This window comes from Ahaetulla prasina, chromosome 4, assembly GCF_028640845.1.
Source record: "Ahaetulla prasina isolate Xishuangbanna chromosome 4, ASM2864084v1, whole genome shotgun sequence".
In the NCBI taxonomy this organism is placed as follows: domain Eukaryota; kingdom Metazoa; phylum Chordata; class Lepidosauria; order Squamata; family Colubridae; genus Ahaetulla; species Ahaetulla prasina.
In genome coordinates this window covers 58,049,381-58,074,953 of record NC_080542.1, presented here as the reverse complement: position 1 = coordinate 58,074,953, position 25,573 = coordinate 58,049,381, and the positions used below count along the sequence as shown (strand labels likewise).

The 25,573-nt window shown below is 38.2% G+C and overlaps 1 protein-coding gene across 6 annotated transcripts in view; it reads left to right on the top strand.

Annotated features, from left to right (window-relative positions):
* Positions 1 to 25,127, top strand: part of GALNT1 (polypeptide N-acetylgalactosaminyltransferase 1) — a 46,013-nt gene extending 20,886 nt beyond the window's left edge. For 5 of the 6 annotated variants that reach the window (XM_058183791.1, XM_058183789.1, XM_058183788.1 and 2 more), the window contains 8 exons: positions 6,866 to 7,073; positions 7,723 to 7,893; positions 14,385 to 14,502; positions 14,768 to 14,948; positions 16,886 to 17,025; positions 18,425 to 18,523; positions 19,441 to 19,575; positions 23,558 to 25,127. In XM_058183791.1, the coding sequence (XP_058039774.1) occupies positions 6,866 to 7,073; positions 7,723 to 7,893; positions 14,385 to 14,502; positions 14,768 to 14,948; positions 16,886 to 17,025; positions 18,425 to 18,523; positions 19,441 to 19,575; positions 23,558 to 23,704 (1,199 nt within the window). In that variant the 3' untranslated portion in view covers positions 23,705 to 25,127. The remainder of the gene's footprint in view (positions 1 to 6,865; positions 7,074 to 7,722; positions 7,894 to 14,384; positions 14,503 to 14,767; positions 14,949 to 16,885; positions 17,026 to 18,424; positions 18,524 to 19,440; positions 19,576 to 23,557) is intronic. The other variant, XM_058183792.1, reaches the window with a different exon arrangement.
* The last annotated feature ends 446 nt before the right edge of the window (positions 25,128 to 25,573 follow it).

The window sequence follows — 25,573 nt, the reverse complement described above, 5'->3', positions numbered from 1 at the left end:
GCCCCCAAACAGAGCTTCAGAAAAAAGCCCCCAAATTGAGGTTTAGAGGCTTTTTTTCTTAAGCTGTTTCGGAGGCTTTCAGAGGCAGAAAAAAGTTTTTTCCAAAACAAGAGATTCAGAGGCAGAAAAAAAAAAGTAAGACACAGAGCTCACAACCAAGGAACCTGTTGCTAAAATTCATCTCTGGGAATTTTCCTCCCCCAAAACTAAGGTGCGTCTTATACTCCGGTGCGTCTTATATTCTGAAAAATACGGTAATACCAATACAGTGTCATCTTTCATCTACTTTGTCTCAGCTTCTGAACCTGAATGTAATTATTCCATTATTTGATTATTACAATTCTGCAAGACATTTTCTTGCAGAGAAACCTTCCATAGAGAAAATTGTTAAACAAATGATTATGCAACAAATAATGTAATTATAAACTAAGAAGCTGAGTTCATAATGCTGCTTCTGCTGGATCATTTGTTCTGAGTAGACATCATTAAATAGATTTAGCCAATGAGTTGGTTTGTCTGAGGCCATTTCCCACTAATCGTTTTCGTATTTTTATAGCATTACTTAGCGATTGCTGAAATGGTTTAAAGCTTGTCCCCATTGCTATTATTTTGGCTAGTAGGAAATTTCTATACTATGATTTGATCTAAAATGTGTCTTAGTAGCTAAGATATGTTTTTCAAAAGATAGAGATACTGCATATATCCTCTAGATGCCTGATAGAAGACTACTAAATCAGTTCCAGCTTATTATATCAGTTCCAATGACAATTTCATTATTTCCCACTATTCTATGCATGTTCAAAAATTCTTAGATTTTTCTCATTTATTTTATAATAATCATGTAATTAAATAACTATACCATATGTGCAGAAATGATTTAAATTTCATTATTCAACACTCTTAAGCACATTCTGAGGACGGAACAAGAGTGAAATGCTCCTGGTTCAGACCGGCTTGGGGCTGGTTCACTGAACTGGGAGCAATGGCTGGCTGGCCATGTCCCCAAATTAGTCCATGGATCGCAGTCCTGCCATACTTTCCTGCCTTCCACGCTGCCTTCCCAGCGTCCCATAGCCAGCTTGCGAAGGCAGGCAAGTGGAAGCCCACGAGGAAGGCAGGTAAGCATGGCAGGGCTACGGGGGAGGAGCTAACAGCTTACTCCCTTCCCCGAAGCCCTGCCATGCTTGCCTGCCTCCCACGTGGGCTTCCGTTTGCCTGCCTTCGCAATATGGCCACTGGGACACTGGCAAGCAGCCACTGGGACAGCGTGGAAGGTAGGTAAGCATGGCAAGGCTGCGGGGAAGGAGCTAGCAGCTTACTCGCATGATCCCACCCCACTCAAGCAGCGACTTCCCTACTCAGCCCCAATAAGCTATGCATCCATAGTGCCTGCACCAGCATCCCGAGAGAAGCAGAGAAGAGCATCGCTTGCAAGCAGACAAGCAGAGATAGCAAGCATACGCTGCACTGTGAGAAAAATGAGAGGCCCTATTGTCCCGCAGAGCCTGCCACTGCTTGAGTGGGGTGGGGGTGCATGGGGAGAACGGCGAGACTCAGGGAGTAGGTCAGGTGGAGCTGGCTGACTCATGGCTGCTCAGAAGCTGCCCCCGCTGCTGCCAGAAGTTTGGGTGCCTTGGCTTCAAATCACTCCCTCCCTCACACACATACACAAAAACAGAGGTTGGAGAGCTCTCTTGCTCGCTTTCTCTCCAAGCTCCCCATGTGCAGCCCATTTGAGGAAAGGGCACGCATGACTGGGTGCATTTGGCTGCAGGAGGAGACCCATGTGAAAGGTGGCTTTTTCTGTAGCATCCCCCTTCCCTCTTTGGATCACCCTGCAAGGGGGAGGCTCTGCCTTTGTAGAAACTGGGTGGGCTGTTTGTACAGAGGATTGGCGGGGCAGGGTGGATGGCCCTCCCTCCAGGATGAAGTGCAGGGCAAGAAAAGACTCCGAGATTCACTTGGGAAATCAAGCCAGAAGGAAACTCAAAGTGTTGGGGGCTTCAGAAAGGCAGAATGTGCTTTTGTGCAGCTCCTGGTTTCTGTGACATTCTGTGAAAGACAGAATGTGCTTCTGTGTCAGAATGTGCAGCTCCTGGCTCTAACAGTGAGTGACATGAATGACATCAAGTTGCCCACGCTCACCCAGTCACAGCCACCGCCCACCAAGCCACGCCCACAGAACCGGTAGCAAAAAAATTTGGATTTCACCCCTGTGATGGAAGCAAATAATGCCTATGAAAAAGATATAACTGATTCCATTTGATGGAGAGAAGAGAAATATTCCATAAAATGATCTCTGTGACCATATCTCAAGTTATTGTGTTCTCTTTGCTGACGATGTCAAACTATTTAACACCACCAACACTACTTCAGTTTCAATAGCAATAATACAAAAGCAAACAATAGATTCAAACTTAATGTTAACCGCTTCAATCTCGATTGCAGAAAATATGACTTTTGTAGCAGAGTTGTTAATGCTTGGAATAGACTACCTGACTCTGTGGTCTCTTCTCCAACTCCCAAAAGCTTTAACCAAAAACTGTCTACTATTGACCTCACCCCATTCCAGGACTATAAGGGGCGTGCATAAGTGCACAAAAGTGCCTACTGTTCCTGGCCTATTGTTTCCTATCAATATATGTTCTTGTATATAATATTGTGACAAAAATAAATAAATAAATAAAAAATATATGGCTGCCATTTCCTATAATTATCAAACCTCTGTGAAACATTATCAGTATTTCTTGTTGAACAGTCTAATTCTGATGTACTTCTGTGATCCAGGTCTAGGATGTTTAGGCACCAACCCTTTGCCACGTCAACTTCGCCCTCAGCCACCTACCTCAGTTGATTCAAAGCCAGCTTTCCTCCTGTGCTGGCCCTCCCCTGGCCATTGTCCACTGCGACCTACCCTTAGTCCCTGCCCATTCGCCGAGACACAGTTTGACCTGAGCATTTTGTTGCATGGAACAAATAGCCACCATCCAATTGGATGGCGGGCAGAAGCAATGATGCTGCAGGGGATTGGCAGTGCGCAGGACTATTGGGCTATCGGGGGCAGCATGTGATGCAATTTTTTTTAAAGCCCCATGGCTGCTCCACAAGTTTTTTTTTAAGGGGCTGTAGTTTCAGACCAATTGGGTGGCTCCAAAGCCGTGGTTCTGACAGGTCGTGCAGAAGGGGGCAGGGCTATAGTTATAAAATGGAGGTGTTGGAAATGGCAAAGGTGCAGTGTGAAAGCATCCTGCTGCTCGGGGACATGCAGATCTGTGGGAAAAACACATTCTGGAGAGAGAAAAGAATGGAGAATGCATGGGGTGCATGTGTGCTTAAGTGTGTTAAACCAATGCAATATCATGACCTACAATGTAAGTAAAGCTAGATCTAAGTCCTATTAACAGATAAAAACTATCTTAAATTGTACTCAAAATACTCTATGGTGTTATGTCTTTATTGAAAACATTTAGGAAAATCTTTTCCTCTTAATTGGAAAAAGTACATGAAATCTTAGACTTTCTAATTATTGCTCATTCCTTTAGCAGCAGTGATAAGAAGTGGTAAGCAGTGGTCTCTTGTATCATGGCTTGGCAGTGTTTTGGTCTGCTCATTCCTATATATCAGTTTGGCAGTATTTATACAGTAACTATTTAGACATTTTACGTACAGACCACACTTTTTCTAAAATCTTAATTGCCAGTTTTTTAAAAAAATAATAAGACCTGGAGTCTTTTTGTGATGCTTTCAACATTAAATAAAAAGCTTTAAATAAAAATCACTGTAAGTGATTTTTTTCCCAGCTTTGTTTATCTTTATTTTGGGGCAGGGTACGTTATCCTTTAACAGAGTTCCCCAACCTTTTGTCTTTGCTGTCTGGGGAGTGGGGATGGTTTTGCATATGTGGTGGGCAAGCATGCAGGCAGCTCCATTTGTGCAAGTGATAGACATGTGCCCTCCATTCACATAAATGGAGCACACTCACACTCACCCACTGCTTGCCTGAGTGGGAAATTGTTCTTTCCTGAGTGGGAATGCGCACCACCACAATCCAGTTCCGAAAGGCTCAAGTCCCGGTAGTGATCTGCGGCTGGGGGTTGGGGACCCCTGCTCTAACATACAACAAGGAATTTGTATCACCTCCAGTATGTATAATTTGTTGCACATGAATGTAATTATGTATTCACAAAAGAAAAAGTTGCCTATCTCTAACTACAATATAAATCATATAGATTCTTGAAAAAGATTCATGTTCTAAAAATATATATATATCTCAAACAGCCATTTCTTTGCCTCCACGCATCTATCAGTGCTAAATTGTCCATTATCTTGAACAAAGTCTTTGGTAATTTGCCCTGAGAAGGTTTAACCCCTTTAGTAGATGTTCTATCTAAGACTGGAGAAATCGTTCCATTCCAGGCCCCCAAAATAAGCCATTTTTCCATAAGAAAAAAGTAACAGTTGATCTATAAAATATTCAAAAAGTTTACTTTTATCATCATTTGGCACATAAAGTCCAAGTACTATTGATTTTATTCCATTAAGCTCCATTTCCATAGCTACAATTTACCGTACTCATTTGATAACTTGAATTAAAATTGGGGTTTTATATATAAAATGACTCAATCTTTTTTAAACCAATTGATATAAATTCCTCCTCTAGTTTTTATTTATTAAATATTTCTTATCTTGTATATTGATACGTGTTTCTGAAGACAAATTGTATCAAGATACAAGATAAGAAATATTGAAATCAAGATACAATTTCCTTAGATAGTGAAATATTGTTTTACACTTGGATGGGATACTTGCCCCATTAATATTCCATGTTATATACAGTACTTATTCTCTATATCTAGATAACACTTATGCAGCTATCTCTATCGCCTCTTCCTTTTCCATATCAGATTTTTGAGTTTGATCTACCTCTAATAGCTTATCTTCAGCAGCATCCATAGTTAGTTTATATTTAATCAAGAAATCCTTGGCTTTCTTTATAATTCAATCTAAATCTTTGTTCTTGGTAAATAAATATCACTCCTTCAAGTTTGTCCCAGTGAAATGGAATTTTTCTTTTTAGAACATCTGTGAGAAAGGAATAGGTTTTCTCTTTCTCAGAATTCTGACAAGGATTCCTTCAAAGCAATTATATCCACATTTTCCATTCTTAATTTACATGTGAAATGGCAATACAAAACATAATATCTTGTTCTTACAAAGTAGACTAAAATATCTCTTGGTAATTTTCTTGTGGTAGCAAATCTGGATTTTCTCTACATATTTTATCCATTTCAAGATTCAATTTCTTTTCTACCCAATTAATTAATTGAGCCAAAGATTTAATTGTTCTTTATCTAATATCCTTTCCAGACAATTTGGGAATTGCTTAAAACCTTAACTGGAGTTGCTTGAGCTGTAGTTCCAGAAGAGCCCTCTTGTCCAAATTAGGTTCATACACAAGTATGAAGATATTCATATCTTTCTTCTCAGATATACGCTCCAGAAAATCTATCTATCATCTGTTTAACATCTGCAGTTATGTATCTCTTCACAGAGTTCCTTTGAAAGTATATCAATTTTTAATTCAAGCTTTGCTCTTATTGCTTAGATTGCTTCATTTGTTTTATTTGTGTATTCTTCCAAAATAGCTCTTAGGGATTCATGCTTATATTTTCTCTCTGCTCTTTTCCTTGTCACCATAATCCCAAAATATAACTATAATTTAAAGACTAATAACATTAATTCCATTTAATTTAGTGCTATTAATACTATTATGGTCTTTGGCTCCCCTGTGTGGTCAAACAGCACCACTACAATATAGGTTTCCATTAAAGCTCAGATTCTTATGTAGTCAAGTGTCCCATTGCAGTCAGTTTCTCTAATCAGATGTAAGTACGTTTTCTTTTCCTCCTTCTCACAACAGACTCAACGCACCATTTAAACAGTCTTTGTTCTAAAACTAAAAAAGTTCACCATAGTCAGTTTAGATTTAAATCCTCTAGATTTAAAATTTCTGAAGTAGTTTCCAAAGTAGTTTCCAGCTTCCTTACTCTAACTTGATTACAGCAACTCTTCCCCTCCTTGCCATCTTAAAATCACGGACATTCAGAATTGATGATTTTTCAACAAAAAGGAGAAAACCAGCTGTAGCCAAGAGGAGCCTTTTTTATTTTAAATGGCTGGTTCTTCAATGGTGAACTTGGTTCTTGGTTGACCTATTCTCCCCTCAGCCAGAGTCTACCTGATTATTTCTTCAAAAAGCTCTTAAAAGCATCCAGTCATCCATGGAACAAAAAAACAGCAACCAACAAACCAATTTCAAGAACTTTCCCTTCCCCAGAGAAGTTTCTTCAGACTTAGAAACCAGTTCTAAGCGTAGAACTGTGGAGAATTGGTATTAGATCAAAAACTAGGACATACCATCAAGTTGCAGTTTCTAACAGAAGCTCTCCCTCTTTCCATATCCATTGTATTACTTCTGTCTCTCATTTTCTAATTTATTATTTGTGTAGCTTGTTGCTGATTTGTGGTTATTTTTTTTCATAGCTGAAATCAAATTAAAATCTGCTATTGGGGATTTCTTATATGAGGGTAGAATAGTAAGCTTTTGTCTGTTGGCTCTACCTTCTTGTTAACTATGTCACATCCATATTCTGCACACAAAAAGAAACTTCATGTTAAGTCAAACTTTCTGTTTCTTCAGAAACAATTGCCAAAAAAAGGAAGGACAACTCTCCTGAATTGTCTTGTCACTGATCAAATTGAAAAGTAATTTAGACCAAAGTCAATTTACAAATTTGATAAATGCTAGTAAGGGTTTATATGCAAGAAACATTTAAGTCATTTTTTGTTTGACACTGTTTTTCAGACTTCTTGAAGAGACCATTGGAGAACTATGTGAAAAAATTACGAATACCAGTGTATGTGATTCGAATGGAGCAGCGTTCTGGACTCATCAGAGCCAGATTGAAAGGAGCTGCTGCCTCTAAAGGCCAAGTCATTACCTTTTTAGATGCTCATTGTGAATGCACTCTAGGTTGGCTTGAGCCTCTGTTAGCACGGATTAAAGCTAACAGGTGGTTATTTTTTTTAAATACGTTAAAGAGTAATATTTATTAATTTAGTTAAATGTATTTATAATAATCTTTCAAAACAATGACTAAAATTAGTTCCTTTTGAGGGTTTTGTTGTTCAGTAGAGCATGTTTTGACAAAAATAAGCAGCAGAATATAACCATATTTAAATGAATTGTGTGTATATAATGGATCGAAATTCCTATAATTTCACATATCCCTGCTTTTCCCCAGGTTTTTTTTTTTTTTTTGAATATAGTTGCCTTTTTAAAGTGAATAAGACTTTAATATGGGTTCATCAAATATTAATGCTATAGTTCGCTATTATTTTACTTTGAAAGCTGTAGAGCTTCAAAGAATCTTACGTTTTACCTGAAACACTAGCTTTATTAAAATCAACTGGACATAATCTTTGTAATAGCTCATCCTCTACTTCTGAATCTGAACAGGGGTCCAGATGATTTAGTGACATACAGATCTCTAATAGTCGTGTCCCTAATGATACATCATAATTTCAGTTAGTCTCCAATGTTTAAAAATTAGGATCAAAATCATTTAATAATATGCTGCATAATTGTTCCCCTATAGTGAATAACACATAACAATGTTATTATCTTTCGTCTATAACAGTCCATGTTATTTATTTCTCTAGGAAAACTGTAGTTTGTCCTATCATTGATGTAATCAGTGATGACACATTTGAATATATGGCAGGCTCTGATATGACTTATGGAGGATTCAACTGGAAGTTAAATTTCCGATGGTATCCTGTTCCTCAGAGAGAAATGGATAGAAGGAAAGGTGATCGGACTCTTCCAGTTAGGTAAAGAAAACTGATTCTTGATTAAACTGAATACTTTAATGGATATTCAGTTTGATGGATATTCTTTTGAGGGTTAGAAATAATTACAAAGCTCTGTGATTAATGAATTAATGTGAAACAGGCAAATTAAACATTTGTGAAGGTAAGAAAAAGGGAAAAGAAGTGATAGATTTGAGTGAAAGTAAAATAATGTGGAGTAAAACTGAAAACATGTTAAAATGAACTTGTTTTCATAGATGCAGACTTACCATGAATGAGGACGCTAAAACATATTGGAATGTAATTGATATTATCTAAATTTTTCACCATGCATATGGAAGTAGAAACTCGGTGAAAATTGTACTCTAATATCAGAAGAATAAGAAATGTGCTTGGAAAAACTAGAAAAAAAATCTGAATCAATGTGATATGGGGAAAATGTTACTCTGTAATTGCATAAGTGAATGGGTAGGAATTAGAGTATAGAAAAAGTGATGGAGCCATTGTAATATCTAAGAATTCAGATTTCTATATAAAAAAAGTTTGTTTAAAGCATGTCTATTTTTATTTTATCCTACCTTAATTATTTTTTATAAATAATTCCAAGATGGCAGACATATCTAATACTCCTTCTTCCTCTTATTCTCCCCACAATAGCAACTCTATGAGTCAGTTGGGCTAAGAGCGAGTGACTGATTCATAGTCACCCATCCAAGCTTTCATACTTAAGGCAGATCTAGAACTTACAGTCTTCTGATTGCTAGTCTGGTGCCATAATCACTAGACCAAAATAAATGAATCAATAATGATTTGATTATTTATGATTAAAACTTGAAATCAAATGGTAGATGATACGTTATGATTGTAGGGCAAAGCATTTTGTTAGTTTCAAGATAATTTGGGGAGGAAATATACATTGAAATTAGAACATAGAATAACAGGGTTGGAAGGTGTCTTGGAAACCTTCTAGTCCAATCCCCTTCTAAAAGCAGGAGACCCTGTACCAGCCAAATGATACATCCCAGTAGTGGGTTTCACTTATCTTCACTACTGGTTTGGAACTAGGAGAGTACGTGCTCGCTTCACTCATGTGCAGCACTTCTGCGTATGCGCAGAACCTTCTGTGCATGCGCAGAGCGTCTATGGTGACGTCCGGGCAGATGGGCTCCCGCCACCATCACTACCGGTTCACCCAAGTGGTGCGAACCGGTAGAAACCCACCACTAGTCTATCCAGTGAAGGAGCACCCACAACTTCTGGAGGCAAGCCATTCCACTGAGTTCTTTCACTGTTCTCACTGTTATTTCTCCTTAATTCCAGGTTGGATCTCTTTAATAATCTTTTACCTATTACTTCCTGCCCTTAGGTGTTTTGGAGAATAGGTTGACCCCTTCTTCTTTGTGACAGCCCTCAAGAATTGGAAGACTTCTATAATTGACATCTAGTCCTTTTGTTTGTTAGACTAAACATACACATAATTCCCACAACTATAAAATGAAAGGAGGGGGGATTTTTAACTTTTTGAATTATAAGCATTTTATTGATTTGTTTTACATTATTTATTAAAGGTGTTTTGAAAAGAATGTTGTCCTAAATGATCACCTATTAATATTTTAAATAAATAAACATGCAATAAAGATCTGGCATAGTGCCTAATCAGATAGCATAGTGAGAATCAATCTATAGAGGCACTGTTCAGTGTTCAACATGAACAGATTAAGTCTTGAATATTTGGGGAACTTAAAAAACATCATAGCATCTTTATAATCCTTATATTTTGCTATAGTTTAAACTAAAGAAATTGTTTCATGAACCAGACCAGTCTGTGTGTTTGTAGCTGATTGAACTTAACATGTCTTGGCTCAATATGAATATCATATTTATTTCAGTCAAAGATCAGCATAAAAATTCAGAAAACAGAAAAACACAGAAAACAGTAGCATCTTAAATCACAATCCATTTTCTGTGCCTGGGCATATGCTACCCTAATATATTTAATACTAAACTAAAAAGGAGAACCCAGTTTGTGATAATGGTTAAGGCCTTAGACTAGAACCACAAGTCCCGTTTTAGGCACAAAGCCAGTTTGGGTGACTTTGGACTAGTCACTTTCTCTCCCCTTAGAAAGGAGGCAATGGCAACCAAATCATGCCAAAAAATTCTAGGGATGTGTCCAAGCAGTCTCCGAGAATTAGATACATGTGAATGAAAGGGCGAAAAAAGGCTAAGACAGTCTAAAACCTGAATTAAAAATGATATAAAATCCGAGAATCATTGTGTGGTTTAAAGCTAAAATTATAACCATAACCATAACCAAAACCTAAACAATTATATTCTATTATCTAAAATTCTAAATATAGATCTGTTAGATATAGATAATACGTTAACAGTAAGAATTTTTGTATCTTGTCACTGAAAGCTTCTGTCTTAGTCAACAAATATCAACTGTTGGAGAATGTCATCTCTTGCCTACTTTTTTTGTGTGAAGCAGTCATTAAGCAAGATGTAACATGATCTTTTTGCTAATCACAGCAACCTGGGTCTCGTGGTTGTTAAGGAATCATACAGGTTATTAAATGGAGTGTGGAGTTTTCACGGGATTGGCAGAGACCTGGCAGTGTGTGGCTAGGGGCCTCTTCCCTCCCGAGTATGTGGAAACCTGCCATGGGCTGGAAGGGCCCAGACTTTCTTTCTTCCCACCACATCCAGGAAATGGTTTGTCTGCCCAGGAAGCCTCAGCTGGTTAAATGCCCAGCAGTATCCAAAGCCTCAGCTGGTTAAATGCCCAGCAGTATCCATGAAGTACCCCACTTACCGGTATGTTTTTCTGCAGCTGCTGGCAGATGTGCCCAGCTGATGTGAGGCACAGAGGCTGTCTTGTACCGTTCTGCAAGCTGGTGACAATACTTGGAGTTTTTGGAAGGCTCCTCCCATTGCATGAGGAACTTTTGAACAATTGTAAAAATCAACTTGCTTAAAGACAGGTGTAAGGTGACTTCTATAGAAAGGCTGCATCTCACATTGTCTGGGTATGCTTGTCAGCAGTTCAATAAAACACAAAGGTAAGTGAAGCAAGATATGCAGCTGGGCCCTAAAACTGACTGAAGCCTCCTAGGCCTGTTGGGGTAAGGAGCAGGCTTGGGCCTCTAGGGCTACAACAGCTTTGTGTGTGCTAAGAGTGGTTGGCTGAGATAGCGTGATGGAGACAGTTGAAGTAGTCCTGTGGTTGGTCTTAAACCAGGTGGACTGCCTAATGCCCATTGTTATCATGTGATCATGGGCACATTGGAATGATTGTAAGTTAACTGCAATGATTTGCTAAGCAACCGTGACAAAAAAAATAATAAACATAAAATCGGACACTGTTCATAGAACAAGAATCACTTGAGCCGCTCGAAATCTGTTTGGATAGTTAGATGGGCAGCATATAAATTTTAATAGATAAATAAATAATAACCACCTTGCTTAGCAATGGAAATTCTGATCCCAATTGTGGTCACAAGTCGAGGACTGCCTATAGCAACCATTAGAATCTGACTGGGAGCACTCTTTAGCAGAAAATAGCTTTAAGGTAGTAGAAATAGATAAGGTACCCCATGATTAATAAAAAATTCCATTGCCGAGGTTGATTTTCTGAATTAAATAGTTTAAGCATTTTTCCCACTGGAAGCTTGAAAAAATATTCCAAGATATTTCATAATTTTGGTTTTCTGAATTTGAGAATTCAAAACTTGTTTTTTCATATATTTTTCCTAATTCTTCATCCTTGCAATAAATGGCAAAGAATATCAAAGCACATTTAAAATTTGCTAATGATCCTTAATAAATATCTAGAAATTATTTAATTAGCTAAAAAATCTCTTCTTTTTTTAAAATAGGGATTATTCCTGTTTCCTGGTTTTTAGAATCATAGTCATTATAGTCCAATCAATAAAAGAAGAGGGAGGCTGTAATTGCTCAAAATCTAGTTATTATGCTACCTTTTCTTTTTATAAAAACTTCATAAGTCATCCCCACAAAATTTAATAGACCCAGAAGGGAAAAAAGATTAATCCTAGTAGAATTATATGTATCTTAAAAAAGAATTGTGTGTGTGTGTGTGTGTGTGTGTGTGTGTGTGTGTGTGTGTGTGTGTGTATGAAGGTCTTCAGTTATTCGGGTTTTCTCCTGCGTAAAATTGGAAGTGTCTTGGCGACGTTTCGACGAAGTTTCATTCGTCATCTTCAGGCTTCAGCTTCGTGCTTCTGGGAGCAATGTGTGATCGCAGCTGTTTCTTCCTTTTTAACTGCTAGTGGGGGTTTGAACTGATTGGGTGGGAACTTGGCTGTGCTCTGATTGGATGGGGGAGGTTTGTGCTCTGATTGGCTGGGGGTGTGTCCTGTTTGGATGGGGGCTTGGTTGTGCTCAGATTAGTCTGAGTTGCAGGGGGATTTGAGCTGGTGAGCTGCATTGCTGTTGTTTGGCTTCGTGGTCGTGGTCGTGCTACATCTTCATAGAGGGTGTCAATCTGCTGCATGTATGGATTGGAGGGGTTTGAAATGGCTAATATTGCAGCTGCGGTCTGGCTTCTGGTCCTTGGTCATGCTTCATGATCAGTGTGGGTTTGGGTCTGCTTTCTGGGTGGATGTGTGGTGGTGACATTCTGTGAGGACCTCGTGAGTGTGGGTCTGGTGTCATTCCTCGTGTTAGGGACTCGTTTGTCAATAAGGGCGGGTTTCCAAATGGCTGGTAGGCGGGAGGTGTCATCTCGTTTGTTCATGCTGTGTTGGCGTTTTTCTATCTCGATGGCTTCTCTGATTATTCTGTTGTTAAAGTGTTCAGTTTTGGCGATAGTTCTGGTCTTTTTAAAGTCAATATCGTGTCCTGTGGCTTTAAGGTGTTGGACCAGGGAAGAAGTTGGTTCCTCTTTTTTGACTGAGTTCTTGTGTTCTTCAATGCGTGCACTTATTCTTCTGTTGGTTTGTCCAATGTATATGGTGGGGCAGGCGGTGCATGGGATTTCATATACTCCTTGATTTTCTAACTCAATTTTGTCTTTGGGGTTTCTTAGGATGGTGGATATTTTTCGGTTTGTGCAGAATGCTGTCTTGATGTTGTGTTTGTGGAGGATCTTGCTGATTCTGTCTGTGGTGCCTTTTATATATGGGAGGAGGGCTGTGCCGTTTTCTTGTTCTCTGTCTTGGATTTTAGTGAGGGGTTCTTTTTGGATTAGTTAGGTAATCTTATTTCTCTGGAATCCATTGGATGTTAGTACGTTAGTGAGAGTGTGTAGTTCGGTTTTTAGGTGTTGTTCATCAGCTAAGTGTTTTGTTCTGGAGATGAATGTCTTGGTTACGGAGTTGATCTGTGCTGGGTGGTGGTGTGAGAGTGCATGCAGATAGCGGTTTGTGTGTGTTTTCTTCTGGTAGATGGTGTGTCCTAGGGAGCCATTGGGTTTCCTGTAGACTAAGACATCTAGGAAGGGAAGTTGGTTGTTAACTTCTGTTTCCATGGTGAACTGTATTTTGGGATGTAGGCTATTGAGGTGTGTTAGGAAGTTGTCAAGTTTTTCTTTCCCCCATCCAATCAGAGCACAGCAAAGCTCCCACCCAATCAGTTCAAACCCCCACTAGCAGTTAAAAAGGAAGAAACAGCTGCAATCACACATTGCTCCCAGAAGCACGAAGCTGAAGCCTGAAGATGACGAATGAGACTTTGTCGAAACGTCGCCAAGACACTTCCAATTTTACGCGGGAGAAAACCTGAATAACCAAAGACCTACAATACAAACACCCGCGAAAACCTCAGAAAAAAATATACATACACACACACACACACACACACACACACACACACACACACACACTATTTTAGTTATAAAATAGTTATTATAAATATGCTTTAATTTTGGAGTAATACAAATTGGATGATAATTGTCAACCCTACAAGGCAGATTCCACAATAGACTAAAATATATATTTATTTAGATTGGTTATTTAGATTTTGCAAATCTGATTATTCTTCCCCTCATCTCTGTATTACATTCATCTGAATTACAGGGGTGTGTATATGTGCCTTGAGTCATTTTCATAATCCTTCCCAATTATTTTAATGTAAGCAGTGTTTCACTTTGTTGCTTTAGTAATCTCTATCAAAGTTATTTACTCTGTACAGTAGTGTTTCCTGAATCTGGGTTAATTACCCCAAATTGGGTAATAATGTTTTTTCTTTGATAACAACACACAAACTTATTATCCATTGACCATCAGGACTTTAAATAAGGACTCTCTGATAAGCGGTAAAAAGGATTTACAGATAACCAGTTTGGGTAATGAAAAAAGTTTGTGAATCACTGCTGTACAATAATAGAACATTGTAGTGAATATCCACAAAGCTCTGGAGTAGGCCAATGTCTCCTTGTTTCTCAGTGGTCCGGTTTTATCTCCATTTTGATTGGCACTCACCATTTGAATTCACTGTTAAACATTGATAAATATCACATTTCAGTTCAGAAAATTTTATTCTTGTTTTAGGACACCTACAATGGCAGGAGGCCTCTTTTCCATAGACAGAGATTATTTTCAAGAAATTGGAACATATGATGCTGGAATGGATATATGGGGAGGAGAAAACCTAGAGATTTCATTCAGAGTAAGAAATATCCTTTTAAATTCCATGTGTTTGGGTATATTTTTCAGTAGAAACAGAAGGACCTTCACATAAATGTTTCTGCAGTGTTATTAAAGGCATACATAAGCCTTGTTCATATACCAGAATGGAGTGATACAAAGGGAGCACCTGAAAATTCAGTCTCTACAGGTCAGGTTTTAATATACAACTATAATTTATTTTGAATTGTATAGGAAATATATTATTGAAAATGATTTTTAATAGTGAGTTTTTTTGGCATTTTCAGATTTGGCAATGTGGAGGAACTTTGGAAATAGTGACATGTTCACATGTGGGACATGTTTTTCGAAAAGCCACTCCTTACACTTTTCCAGGAGGCACTGGACAGATTATTAATAAAAATAATAGGCGACTTGCAGAAGTTTGGATGGATGAATTCAAAAATTTTTTTTACATAATTTCTCCAGGTGAGCAAGGTACCTTAGCATAAAAATCCCAATAATTGAAACTGAGTTATGTAACTTAATACCAATATGATATAATTTTATTTTGGGTTTTCGGTTATTTTTGGTTCTTATTTGGATAATACGTAAAATTTTCTTCTATAACACTTGGCAAAGTAGTTTCTCTCCAATATGGTTTAATTACCCAGTTTATTTTTTTGCAGCTTATGTTGAATATACATTGAGTATATAGTACCGTATTTTTTGGACTATAAGATGCTCTGAAGTATAAGGCACACTTAGCTTTTGGGGAGGAAAACAAGGGGGGGGGATTCTGCCTCTGCCTCCCAGCAATTTACCTACTTGCAGCAAACAGCAAACAGCCTGGTCAGCTTCAGCACAGCTTGATTTAGCACAGGCAGCTGATTGGTGGTTGGATCGGCCTCCTTGAATACCACCTATTAGCTGTTTCAGGCTGCAGGGATCACTGCCACCTATCGCCACCTCCATATGCTCCTTTTTCGGCCTCTGCACATCCCATTTCTGGCCTTTGCGTGCCCCGTTTTCAACTTCCGCATGGCTTCTGCACACCCTGTTTTTGGTCCATTCCAGGCAGTGGGGATAGGCCGCAGTGGCAGCGATCCCTGCCATCTGGAACAGGCCAAAAACGGGACGCACGGAGACAAAAAATGGGGCACGTGGAGGTGGTGATAGGTGGCAGCAGTGATGACGGTGATGATCCTTGCAGCCTGGAACAGCTAATAGGCGGTATTCTGGGAGGCCGATCCAACCGCCAATCAGCTGCTTGTGCTAAATCAGGCTGTGCTGAAGCTGACCAGATTGTTTGCTGTTTGCTGCAAGAAGGTCAATTGTTGGGAGGGAAAGGCCGGTGGGTGGGGGCTTCAGCAGCATTCGCTGTATAAGACGCAAAGACATTTCTACCCACTTTTTTTGGGGGGTGGGGGGAGTGCATCTTACACACTGAAAAATATGGTATTTTACTAATTGATATTTACTACATTAAGTACTCTTCATCTGTCAAATTCATAAATCATGGTACTATTGACTTCATGAGTTATTGATATACATATGCATGTATATGTGCATGTGTGTATGTATGTATGTGTGTATTATACATTATGGCAGTTGTTTTAAAACGTTTTAAAATATAATCTTTCTTTTAAAGATCTAACTTATGTTTGAGATACCTTTATTTCCTGCACTGAAATGTCACTTTCATAATACTATTACTTCATTATATAACTATATTTTAATATTAACAGAACATGTACACTCATGCATCTATATCATGCACGCACAAGTATACACAATAGTTTACACACAGATACACATATGTGTATGTGTGATATTATTACTTGGTTAAAATGATTCTAATATTGCCCATTCATATAGTTGTTCACAGAAGTGTGAACCAGTATCATCTGGACACTTCAAGGATTTTTGGGTGCCCAGGACCTAAAAATAGAATGTTAACTGCTTCTCAAAATGTCCCGTACTCAGAATATCCAACTATCATCCTATTGGACACTGATGAACTGATCAAAGAGGAAGGGCTAAAGTTTGGAACAATGTAGCAATTTGTGCAGATTTTCTTTATTGCTTTCGCTGCATCCAATTGTCTAGTAAAAGATCCTTGAAACCTTCAGTCAACCTGGAGTCAAGCGGTTTTCTTTCCTAGAGAGCAAGCTGGCTGACAGGCTGAATTATAGAATTACTTTTAAAGCCAAATTTAAATCCATGCCTAATACTCAGTTTAAAGTCCAATTTAATATAGTTTTTCATAGTTTTTCATTATTTTTAAAAATTATGTGTAAAGATTGGTGTTTTGAAATAATATGATTTACTGTATTTATATTTCACTAAAACTATACAAAAGAAAAAAATAATATTGTGGTTCTCTCCACACTTTAACAGATATATATATATATATTTCTTTAAAGGGGTTACAAAGGTGGATTATGGAGACATTTCTTCACGACTTGGACTAAGACAGAAGCTACAATGCAAACCTTTTTCCTGGTATTTAGAGAATGTTTATCCTGATTCCCAAATACCACGACACTATTTCTCTTTGGGAGAGGTAACAATTTTTACATACGATACCATATAGTGCAGACCTGGTCATTTTATTGCCTGTCCCACATCTGCCCCACAGGCTGTCTTAATCCAGTTGGCAGCATCCGTGGCGGAAAGGGCACTGACAGTAGCAGGGCAGTGGGGCAACAGCCCTCCACTACACTCTGTTTCTTATCTGACCCTTCCTTGAAAAAAATGGAATTGTCCACATCTGATATAGTGTGTAGTAACATAAATGTGTCATAACTAAATGCCTATGGTTTTTGATGTGGAAATTTATGACATCTGGAACAGTGGGATTAAGACAGTTTTTCCTTGGTGTGAAAGTTTATCTATAATAGGGGAATATAGGATGAGGTCAGTTGTAGGAGGCTTGGCTGTTGTTGGTGTGTCTGAGATGGGGGTTGTGGAGATAGGTGGCTGTAGTTTCCTTTCAAACCTGGAGTAAAACTCATTCAGGTCATCTTCCAGATGTTGATTACCTTCAGCCTGGGAAGGAGATTTGTCATAGCCGGTGATATTTTTAAGAGATTTCCACATGTTTGCTGTTCATTTGCTGAAAACTGATTCTTTAGCTTTTCAGAGTAGCTTCTTTTTGCTGCTCTGATCTCCCTTGTTAGTACATTTCTGGCCTGATTGTACAGCATTTTATCACCTTTTCTGTAGGCTTCCGCTTTGGAATGACATAGCTGCTTAGGTTTAGGTGTGAACCAAGGTTTATTGTTACTGTATATTCGCAAGTTTCTTGTCGGTACACATAGGTCTTCACGGAAGCTGACATATGATGTTACAGTATCTGTGAGTTCATCCAGGTCTGCAGAGGTATCTTCAAAATATTCCAATCAGTGCAGTCAAAGCACTTTCAGGATTCTACAAGTTGAGTCTTGTAGAATCAAGACTGCTAATTTATCAGAAAGCTAGCCTCTGAAGAAACTACGCCCTATTTCAAGGAAAAAGCAAGACTGTAATAGAATCTAATTTCAGTTTCTGGAAAGTTTACAGCATATCCAAATTTTTAAACAAAATATTGGTGTTACGTGTCTCAGACTATGTAAACTTTAAGATCAAAACCAAGATAATAGCAGAAAACAACCACACTTTAAATCTCAGCAGTGTGATAGTTAAACTTGTGCTAGCTCTGTGTTGTTACACTCACCTCTTCCTGTCTGTATGTGCACTCACGGAGCTAAAGAAAGCAAAAGGGATGATCACTGAGAGAATATGAGCCTAATGACCCTGTCATCAAGTAGTTAAAGAGAGGATGGGTAAATTGGCCTTCACACTTTCTAAGGCTAATGTGTAAGTTAGTTAATATGAATCTGGTGTGTATGTGTGTATATATCCTAAATCTATCTATCTACCTACCTACCTACCTACCTACCTTTTTTTTTACCTTTCTTTAGATAAGAAATGCGGAAACAAATCAGTGTCTAGATAATATGGCACGAAAAGAAAATGAAAAAGTTGGAATTTTTAATTGCCATGGAATGGGTGGTAATCAGGTAATAATATTTTTTTTGTTTTCATTATATTTTGCACAGTAAGTAATTTAACAGATGTATTTAAAATCTCTATTCTTATTGGTCTGTCTCATAATTAATCAATAATGGATCTTATGTTGAACAGTCATAATTCCATTTTATGGACAATCATCATCTGATCAGCTTTAAGCTAGTCACTGATACGAATTTCCATGGGTGGTGGTTAGATTAAAGATTCTATCACAAATTAATTCAGATTGTTTCCAGAGTTAATTTGGCAACATTGTTGCCTTCCCTTGAAGCCCTGAGTGATTTATGGAATATGTAAACACTGGGCATTTAGCCAATATTTTTGTGGCACTTCCAGCAAGGTAACCCATGTAAGCTTGCATCTTGTGTGAAACAACTTTTTATATTTTAAATACATCCATGCCCCCACATACTATTGCATCATTAATATTTAAATCAATTTACTTGCCAGAGGAAAATTACCATATCAAATAAGTAAACGCAGTTCAGATTTCAGCTATATGAATCCCAATTAATAGCCATCATTTCTAGTAGCAATTGTCATCTCTGATGTCAGTACAGACATTGCTAAAAATTTCCCACTTTACACAATTTGTTAATGCTACGTTCTATTTTTGTTTAGAGTGAGTAAACACATTACAATACATTACAAAAGCACAATTGTGCTAATAGAATTACAGTTTTTAATAGAAGAAAAAGTAAATCTAGACAAACTTGGGAAATTTGAAAAATATTACTTTATTGCCACTGGAAATTTCATAAATGCCATTGTTTAGGAAACCTTTTAAGTGGCAAAAAAGGAAATTCATTTGGCTGGTGTTTTCCAAATATTTCATTAGGAGGAGGTTTTGTACTCAGATTGTATAACAAACTATCATTGATGTAATCAAATCTGGTTTTCTCTCAAGGTTTTCTCATACACAGCTAACAAGGAGATCCGAACAGATGATTTGTGCTTAGATGTCTCCAAGCTTAATGGCCCAGTCATAATGCTCAAATGCCATCACTTAAAAGGCAATCAGCTTTGGGAGTATGATCCAGTGGTATGTGTCTTTATGACCCCAAACTCTTTTGAGAAAATATCTGGTTATAAATAAGAAGAAAACATTGTTTTTGAAAGACATTCTGTCAATTTATTTCATAGCATCATGTGATTGCCATTTACAGCCTTCCTTGTTGGCTTCCCACAAAGTCAGTGAGGAAGTAGATCACAAATCACTCTTGTAAGATGTTTTCTCTCCTATCACTTTTTCTCCTGAAGAGCCCCCAGATAGTAGGGCGAGTATAGGATCCAGGCAGGTAGCTGCTTATCTACCCATATTTGTACCAGTCCATTCACATCCATTCCTCACCTGCCTTCTGGGCTATAGCACCTACCCACTGATACACATTTCAAGCTATAGGACTTGCACTCCTGACTCTCCACCAGGCCCAGCCACCCTGCTTGCCCAAACTCGTTTGCCAACCTGCTTGCAAGAGATTTAAAGAGGGACTTTTCATGATTGGGATTTGCAACTTCCTCTCATGTTTCCCATTGACTTTGCTTGTTGGAAAGCAAAGGAAGACATAAATTGTAGTCAAATAAGGTCCTTGCTTGATAGTCCACAATTTTTGCTTAACAATGGCAACAGGGTCTGCAGAAATTACTATAACTAAGTAATGCAGTAATGTGACATTGCACTTTATAACTACATCACTTAATAATGGAAATTCCAATCTCATTTATAAAATATAGAACATAAAATCATAGCACTGGAAGGGATCTCAGGAACCCATGCTCAAGGCAAGATACCTTATATTATCCTATTCAAAGGGTCATCCAATTTTTTCTTGGAAACCTCCAGTGATAGAGCACCCACAACACCAGGAAGCAGGCTGTTCCATTTGATAAGTACTCTCACTGTCAGGAAATTTCTCCTTAGTTCCAGGCATTATCTCTCTGTAACAGCCTTCCAACTATCCTTGTCCTACTCTCAGATGCTTTGCAGAATAAGTCAACCCCCTTGTCTCTGTGACTTCTCCTCATGTCACCTCTCTTCCTTCTCTTCAATGGCCTAGACATACCTAGTTTAACTATTCATCATATGGTTTAATCTCCAGATCTCTTATCATCTTTGTTGTTCTTTTCTGCACTTTTTCTAGGGCCTCGGCCTCTTTTTTGTATCATGGTAACAAAACTGTATGCACTTACTCCAAGTATGACCTCATTAGTGCAGTACTATCACTTCTCATGATCTTGCTGTGCCCTGTTAATACAGCCTAAAAATGCATTGGCTTTTCTGGAAGCTGCAGCACTTGCTGGCTCATACTTAAGTGGTAGTTTACTAGATTCCTCTCACAATTGCAACTATTGAGCCAAGTACTACCTATTCTATATATGTGCATTTCTTTTTTCCTGCCTTACTTTTCACCATTGAATTGTATCTTGAATAGAGCCCAATGCTCAGTTCTTTCAAGATCTTCAATCTATCTTCCAAAAATTTAGCAATTCCCTCCAGGTGTTCGTTGTCTGCAGATTTGATGAACTCCCCTTCTATTTCTCATCTAGATTATTTATGAAGATATTGATGAGCACTGGGCCCAAGGCAGAACCTTTCTTTATGTAGTTATAGTTCTGCTGAGAGCTACATGTGGAATGCTGTTGCAGTCAATTGTGAATCCATCTGGTGGTGGTACTGTCTGTTTTACATTGCTCTGTCTTAGTAGGCTGTGGTCTACTTTGCCAAATGCCTTACTGAAGTCCAAGTGTATTCACAGCATTTTCTTTGTTCGCTAATTTAGTCTCTACCAAAGAAGTGATCCCAAAGTCTTGCCATCTTCTTCCATTAGTGGACTTAATGAGTTAATGGGATTTAAGAGGCTTTTCCTATGCTATATAGAATTAAGAATCTTATACGCAGCAAACTCAGTGAACACCACCTGACATTTCAAAGAGACTACTTTTGTTGTTAGTTGCGAAGTCGTGTCCGACCCATCGCGACCCCATGGACAACGTTCCTCCAGGACTTCCTGTCCTCTACCATCCTCTGGAGTCCATTTAAGCTCACGCCTACTGCTTCAGTGACTCTATCCAGCCACCATGTTCTCTGTCATCCCATTCTTTTTTTGCCCTCAATCTTTCCCAGCATTAGGCTCTTCTCCAGTGAGTCCTTCCTTCTCATTAGGTGGCCAAAGTATTTCAGTTTCATCTTCAGGATCTGGCCTTCTAAGGAGCAGTCAGGGCTGATCTCCTCTAGGACTGTTTGTTCGCCTTGCAGTCCAAGGGACTCGCAGGAGTCTTCTCCAGCACCAGAGTTCAAAGGCCTCGATTCTTTGGCACTCTGCCTTTCTTATGGTCCAACCTTCACAGCCATACTCTGCAACTGGGAAAACAATAGCCTTGACTATACGCACTTTTGTTGGCAGAGTGATGTCTCTGCTTTTTAGTACACTGTCTAGATTTGCCATAGCTTTCCTCCCCAGGAGCAAGCGTCTTTTAATTTCTTGGCAGCAGTCCCCATCTGCGATGAATTTGGAGCCCAGGAAAATAAAATCTGTCACTACCTCCATTTCTTCACCATCTATCTGCCAGGAATTGAGAGGGCCAGGTGCCATGATTTTAGTTTTCTTAATGTTGAGTTTCAAGCCAACTTTTGCACTCTCCTCCTTCTGCATCAAGAGGCTCTTTAGTTCCTCTTCGCTTTCTGCCATTAGAGTGGTATCATTTGCATATCTGAGGTTGTTGATATTTCTCCTGGCAATCTTAATTCCAATTTTTGATTCATCTAGCCCCGCCTTTCTCATGATGTCCTCTGCATATAAGTTAAATAGACAGGGTGATAGTATATAGCCTTGCCAGACTCCTTTCCCAATTTTGAACCAATCAGTGGTTCCGTGTCCAGTTCTCACTGTTGCTTCTTGACCCATACAGGCTTCTCAAGAGACAAATAAGATGGTCTGGTACTCCCATCTCTTTAAGAACTTGCCACAATTTGTTGTGATCCACACAATCAAAGGCTTTAGTATAGTCAATGAAGCAGAAGTAGATGTTTTTCTGGAACTCCCTAGCTTTCTCCATGATCCAGCTTATGTTGGCAATTTGATCTCTAGTTCCTCTGCCTCTACGAAATCCTGCCTGTTCTTGATTCACATACTGCTGGAACCTAGCTTGTAGGATTTTAAGCATAACCTTACTAGCATGTGAAATGAGTGCAATGGTGCGATAGTTTGAATTTAAAAGCTTTGTTTCAGCAACATAAGTACCTTTCATTTACTCATTCAAGTGTTACATATCAAAGATCCTTCTTATCATGCTAGGTGATACTAAATGGTATGATAGCCCTTGTACTATTCTTTTTCAGATGAAATGGAAGGTAAGATTTTAAACTTTTATTTCTTATTGCTCTCTTTTATAAAAAATGCTGAATTATATCAGTTTGATTGCTGACTTACCCAACATCACACATTTGTTATATCTGTAGAGATTCTCAGTCATCCAGGTCATAGTTGTCTCAAAGGTGTTTTTTCAAAAGGCAACTGGACTGTTTTTTTCTTGAGAAAGAAGAAAAAAATGTTTTGCTTATCATTCAAGAAGCTTCATCAGTTTTGATGACAGGGGGAAGGATAGGTAATGACAATTGAGACTGAATGGTGGGGGATGGAAGGATAGTTCTGACCGGATGGTGATGTGGGAGAAAAGAAAGGATTGTATTTCTTTGCAGTCATCTGGCCATTAACACTCCTGAAAGCTCTAGAGGACACTTGGGAGTTTATCATTTGTTATGATCATTCATCAATAGCTGATAGTTGTCCATCTTGTCAACATTCCATGATTATTCCATAAATAAGGGAAAACAAACTTGATAGAAAAATGTTCTCAATTCTCCATTGCTTCACAATGTTCAACCATAAGAGACTGTTGTGTTTAATGGTATCTTAATTATTTGATCTTATTTAGTAATGTTGGGTTAACACATTTTCTCTCTCTCTCTCTCTGTCTCTTTCTCTCCCCCTCCTCTTCTTTTATTCTCCACACATGCAATAAAGAAATTAATCCTGTTGCATGTGAACAGTAACCAATGCCTGGATAAAGCCACTGAAGAAGACAGCCAAGTGCCCAGTATCAAGGACTGTAATGGTAGCCGTTCACAGCAATGGCTTCTTCGTAATGTCACCCTTCCAGAAATCTTCTGAAGACAAGGATTGTCTTCAGTCTAAGACAAGTCTAAGACCAAGTCTAAGACAAGGATTGACTGGACTACCTCAGCGAGTGCATTTGCTATATTATGTACCAAGCAAAGGCTGCAAATTGTTTGATCACTGGAACAATCAGTTCTAAAGTTCTGAGAGCTGTGAACCAGCCATCCTGATGTTGAAACATGGAGCTAACTAAAGGAGTACTTGTAATGCTTTATGCACTAATGTTTACAAGAAATCATTTTGTAGAACACATGGACAGTGGAAATGTAATCAAGGAAATATGCTCTCTGGAGAAAGCACAGCTTAGTTTGCTTGTATGTCAGCAACCTCCCAAAATGCTGTTAGAAATATTCCTAAGATGTTTGTGCAAAGTTCAATATTCACCCAAAGGTCATATAAAAATATAAATGGGACAGATTAAAAATAAAAGAGAAAAATCATTGATACAAAAATAGGATTTAGAGAAGAAACTGTTAAAACTTATAATTCCAAACATCTAATGTATATAATTAATTTGATCTCAGTGGAAAAACGGTGACCAAGCAAAATAGCAACTTTTTATTCAATTGCGTACTGATCCATTAATTTTTTTCTTACAGCACAGGCCTTGAACTTGTTTTAAGAAAAATCAAATTTTAGCATAAATAAAATTAGCACTCTAAATGTTGGATTAAATTTTAAAACTTTTGATTTTGTCTTGTAGTTTTTCCAAACTTATTGCTCCTTTTTTCCAAATATCTCAAAAATGTTTTTTACTTGTTTGTGTTTGATTTGCTACTTAAGTTAAAGTATGTCAGCTATCTTTGATCTGACAAGAATTTATTTGTGTATTTTTAATTTCTTAACTGATTGTGTTTTATGACCAAGTCTCCTAATACTGCATTATAATTTCTTTACAGCAATAAGTATTTCATTCCTCAGTTTCACTCACCAGAGCCTGCAGAAGTAACTTATTCAGGTAATAAATAGCTGGCATCTGATGTTTCCTTAAAGCATATTTCCATTCAATATTAGATATCATTCATATTTTTGAAATGTAATGTTCTACTTTTTTCTAATAAAATCAAGGGAAAATATTAAATAACTCTCTTTATTAAAAATGATAAACTGTAAAAGTGCTGTGCCCCCTCCTCCAGTTCTGAAACTGCCCAAAAATCTCATCACACTAAATCTTACTGATCCCACAGTGTATCTTTCCAGCATATCTGGAGGGGCCTATTTGCACTGCTGATGATGTAGCTATAACACATAACGTTCTAAGGGGAGTGATTTTTAAAAAATTTTGATGTTCCCAATTCCAACCCTGTACTTCATCATCTGTCTCTTACAAAGCCTCCTCCAGTTGGGCATGCATAATATTGTGGTTACCCCAGGGGTGAAATGTAAAACTTGTTACTACCGGTTTGGTGGGCGTGGCTTGGTGGGAGGGGGTAATGTGATTGGGTGGGTGTGGCCAACTTTTTTTTTTTTTTTTACTTTTAAAAGCATTTTGTCTACAACCTCTTCAGCCGAAGAGGCTGTAAAAAAAATAGCTTTTAAAGGGATCAGGTAACTCAACTGGGATCGCCAGAGCCCTTTAGCAGCATTTTTCTGTGGCCAAAGAGGCTGTAGAAAAAATATTCTAAAGGGTTCTGACAATCCCAGCTAAGCCATGCGATCATCAGAGGCTTTTTTTTTTAACTTTTAAAAGCATTTTTTCGGCCAAAGAAAAAATGCTTTTAAAAGTTTTTTTTTAAAAAAAACCTCTGATGATCGCACAACTCAGCTAGGCATGGGTGGGGGGGTGGGGGCGCAGGGATTTTTGCTACCGATTCTCCGAACCACCCACTGCCATTGCTACCGGATCAGGCGATCCGGTCTGAA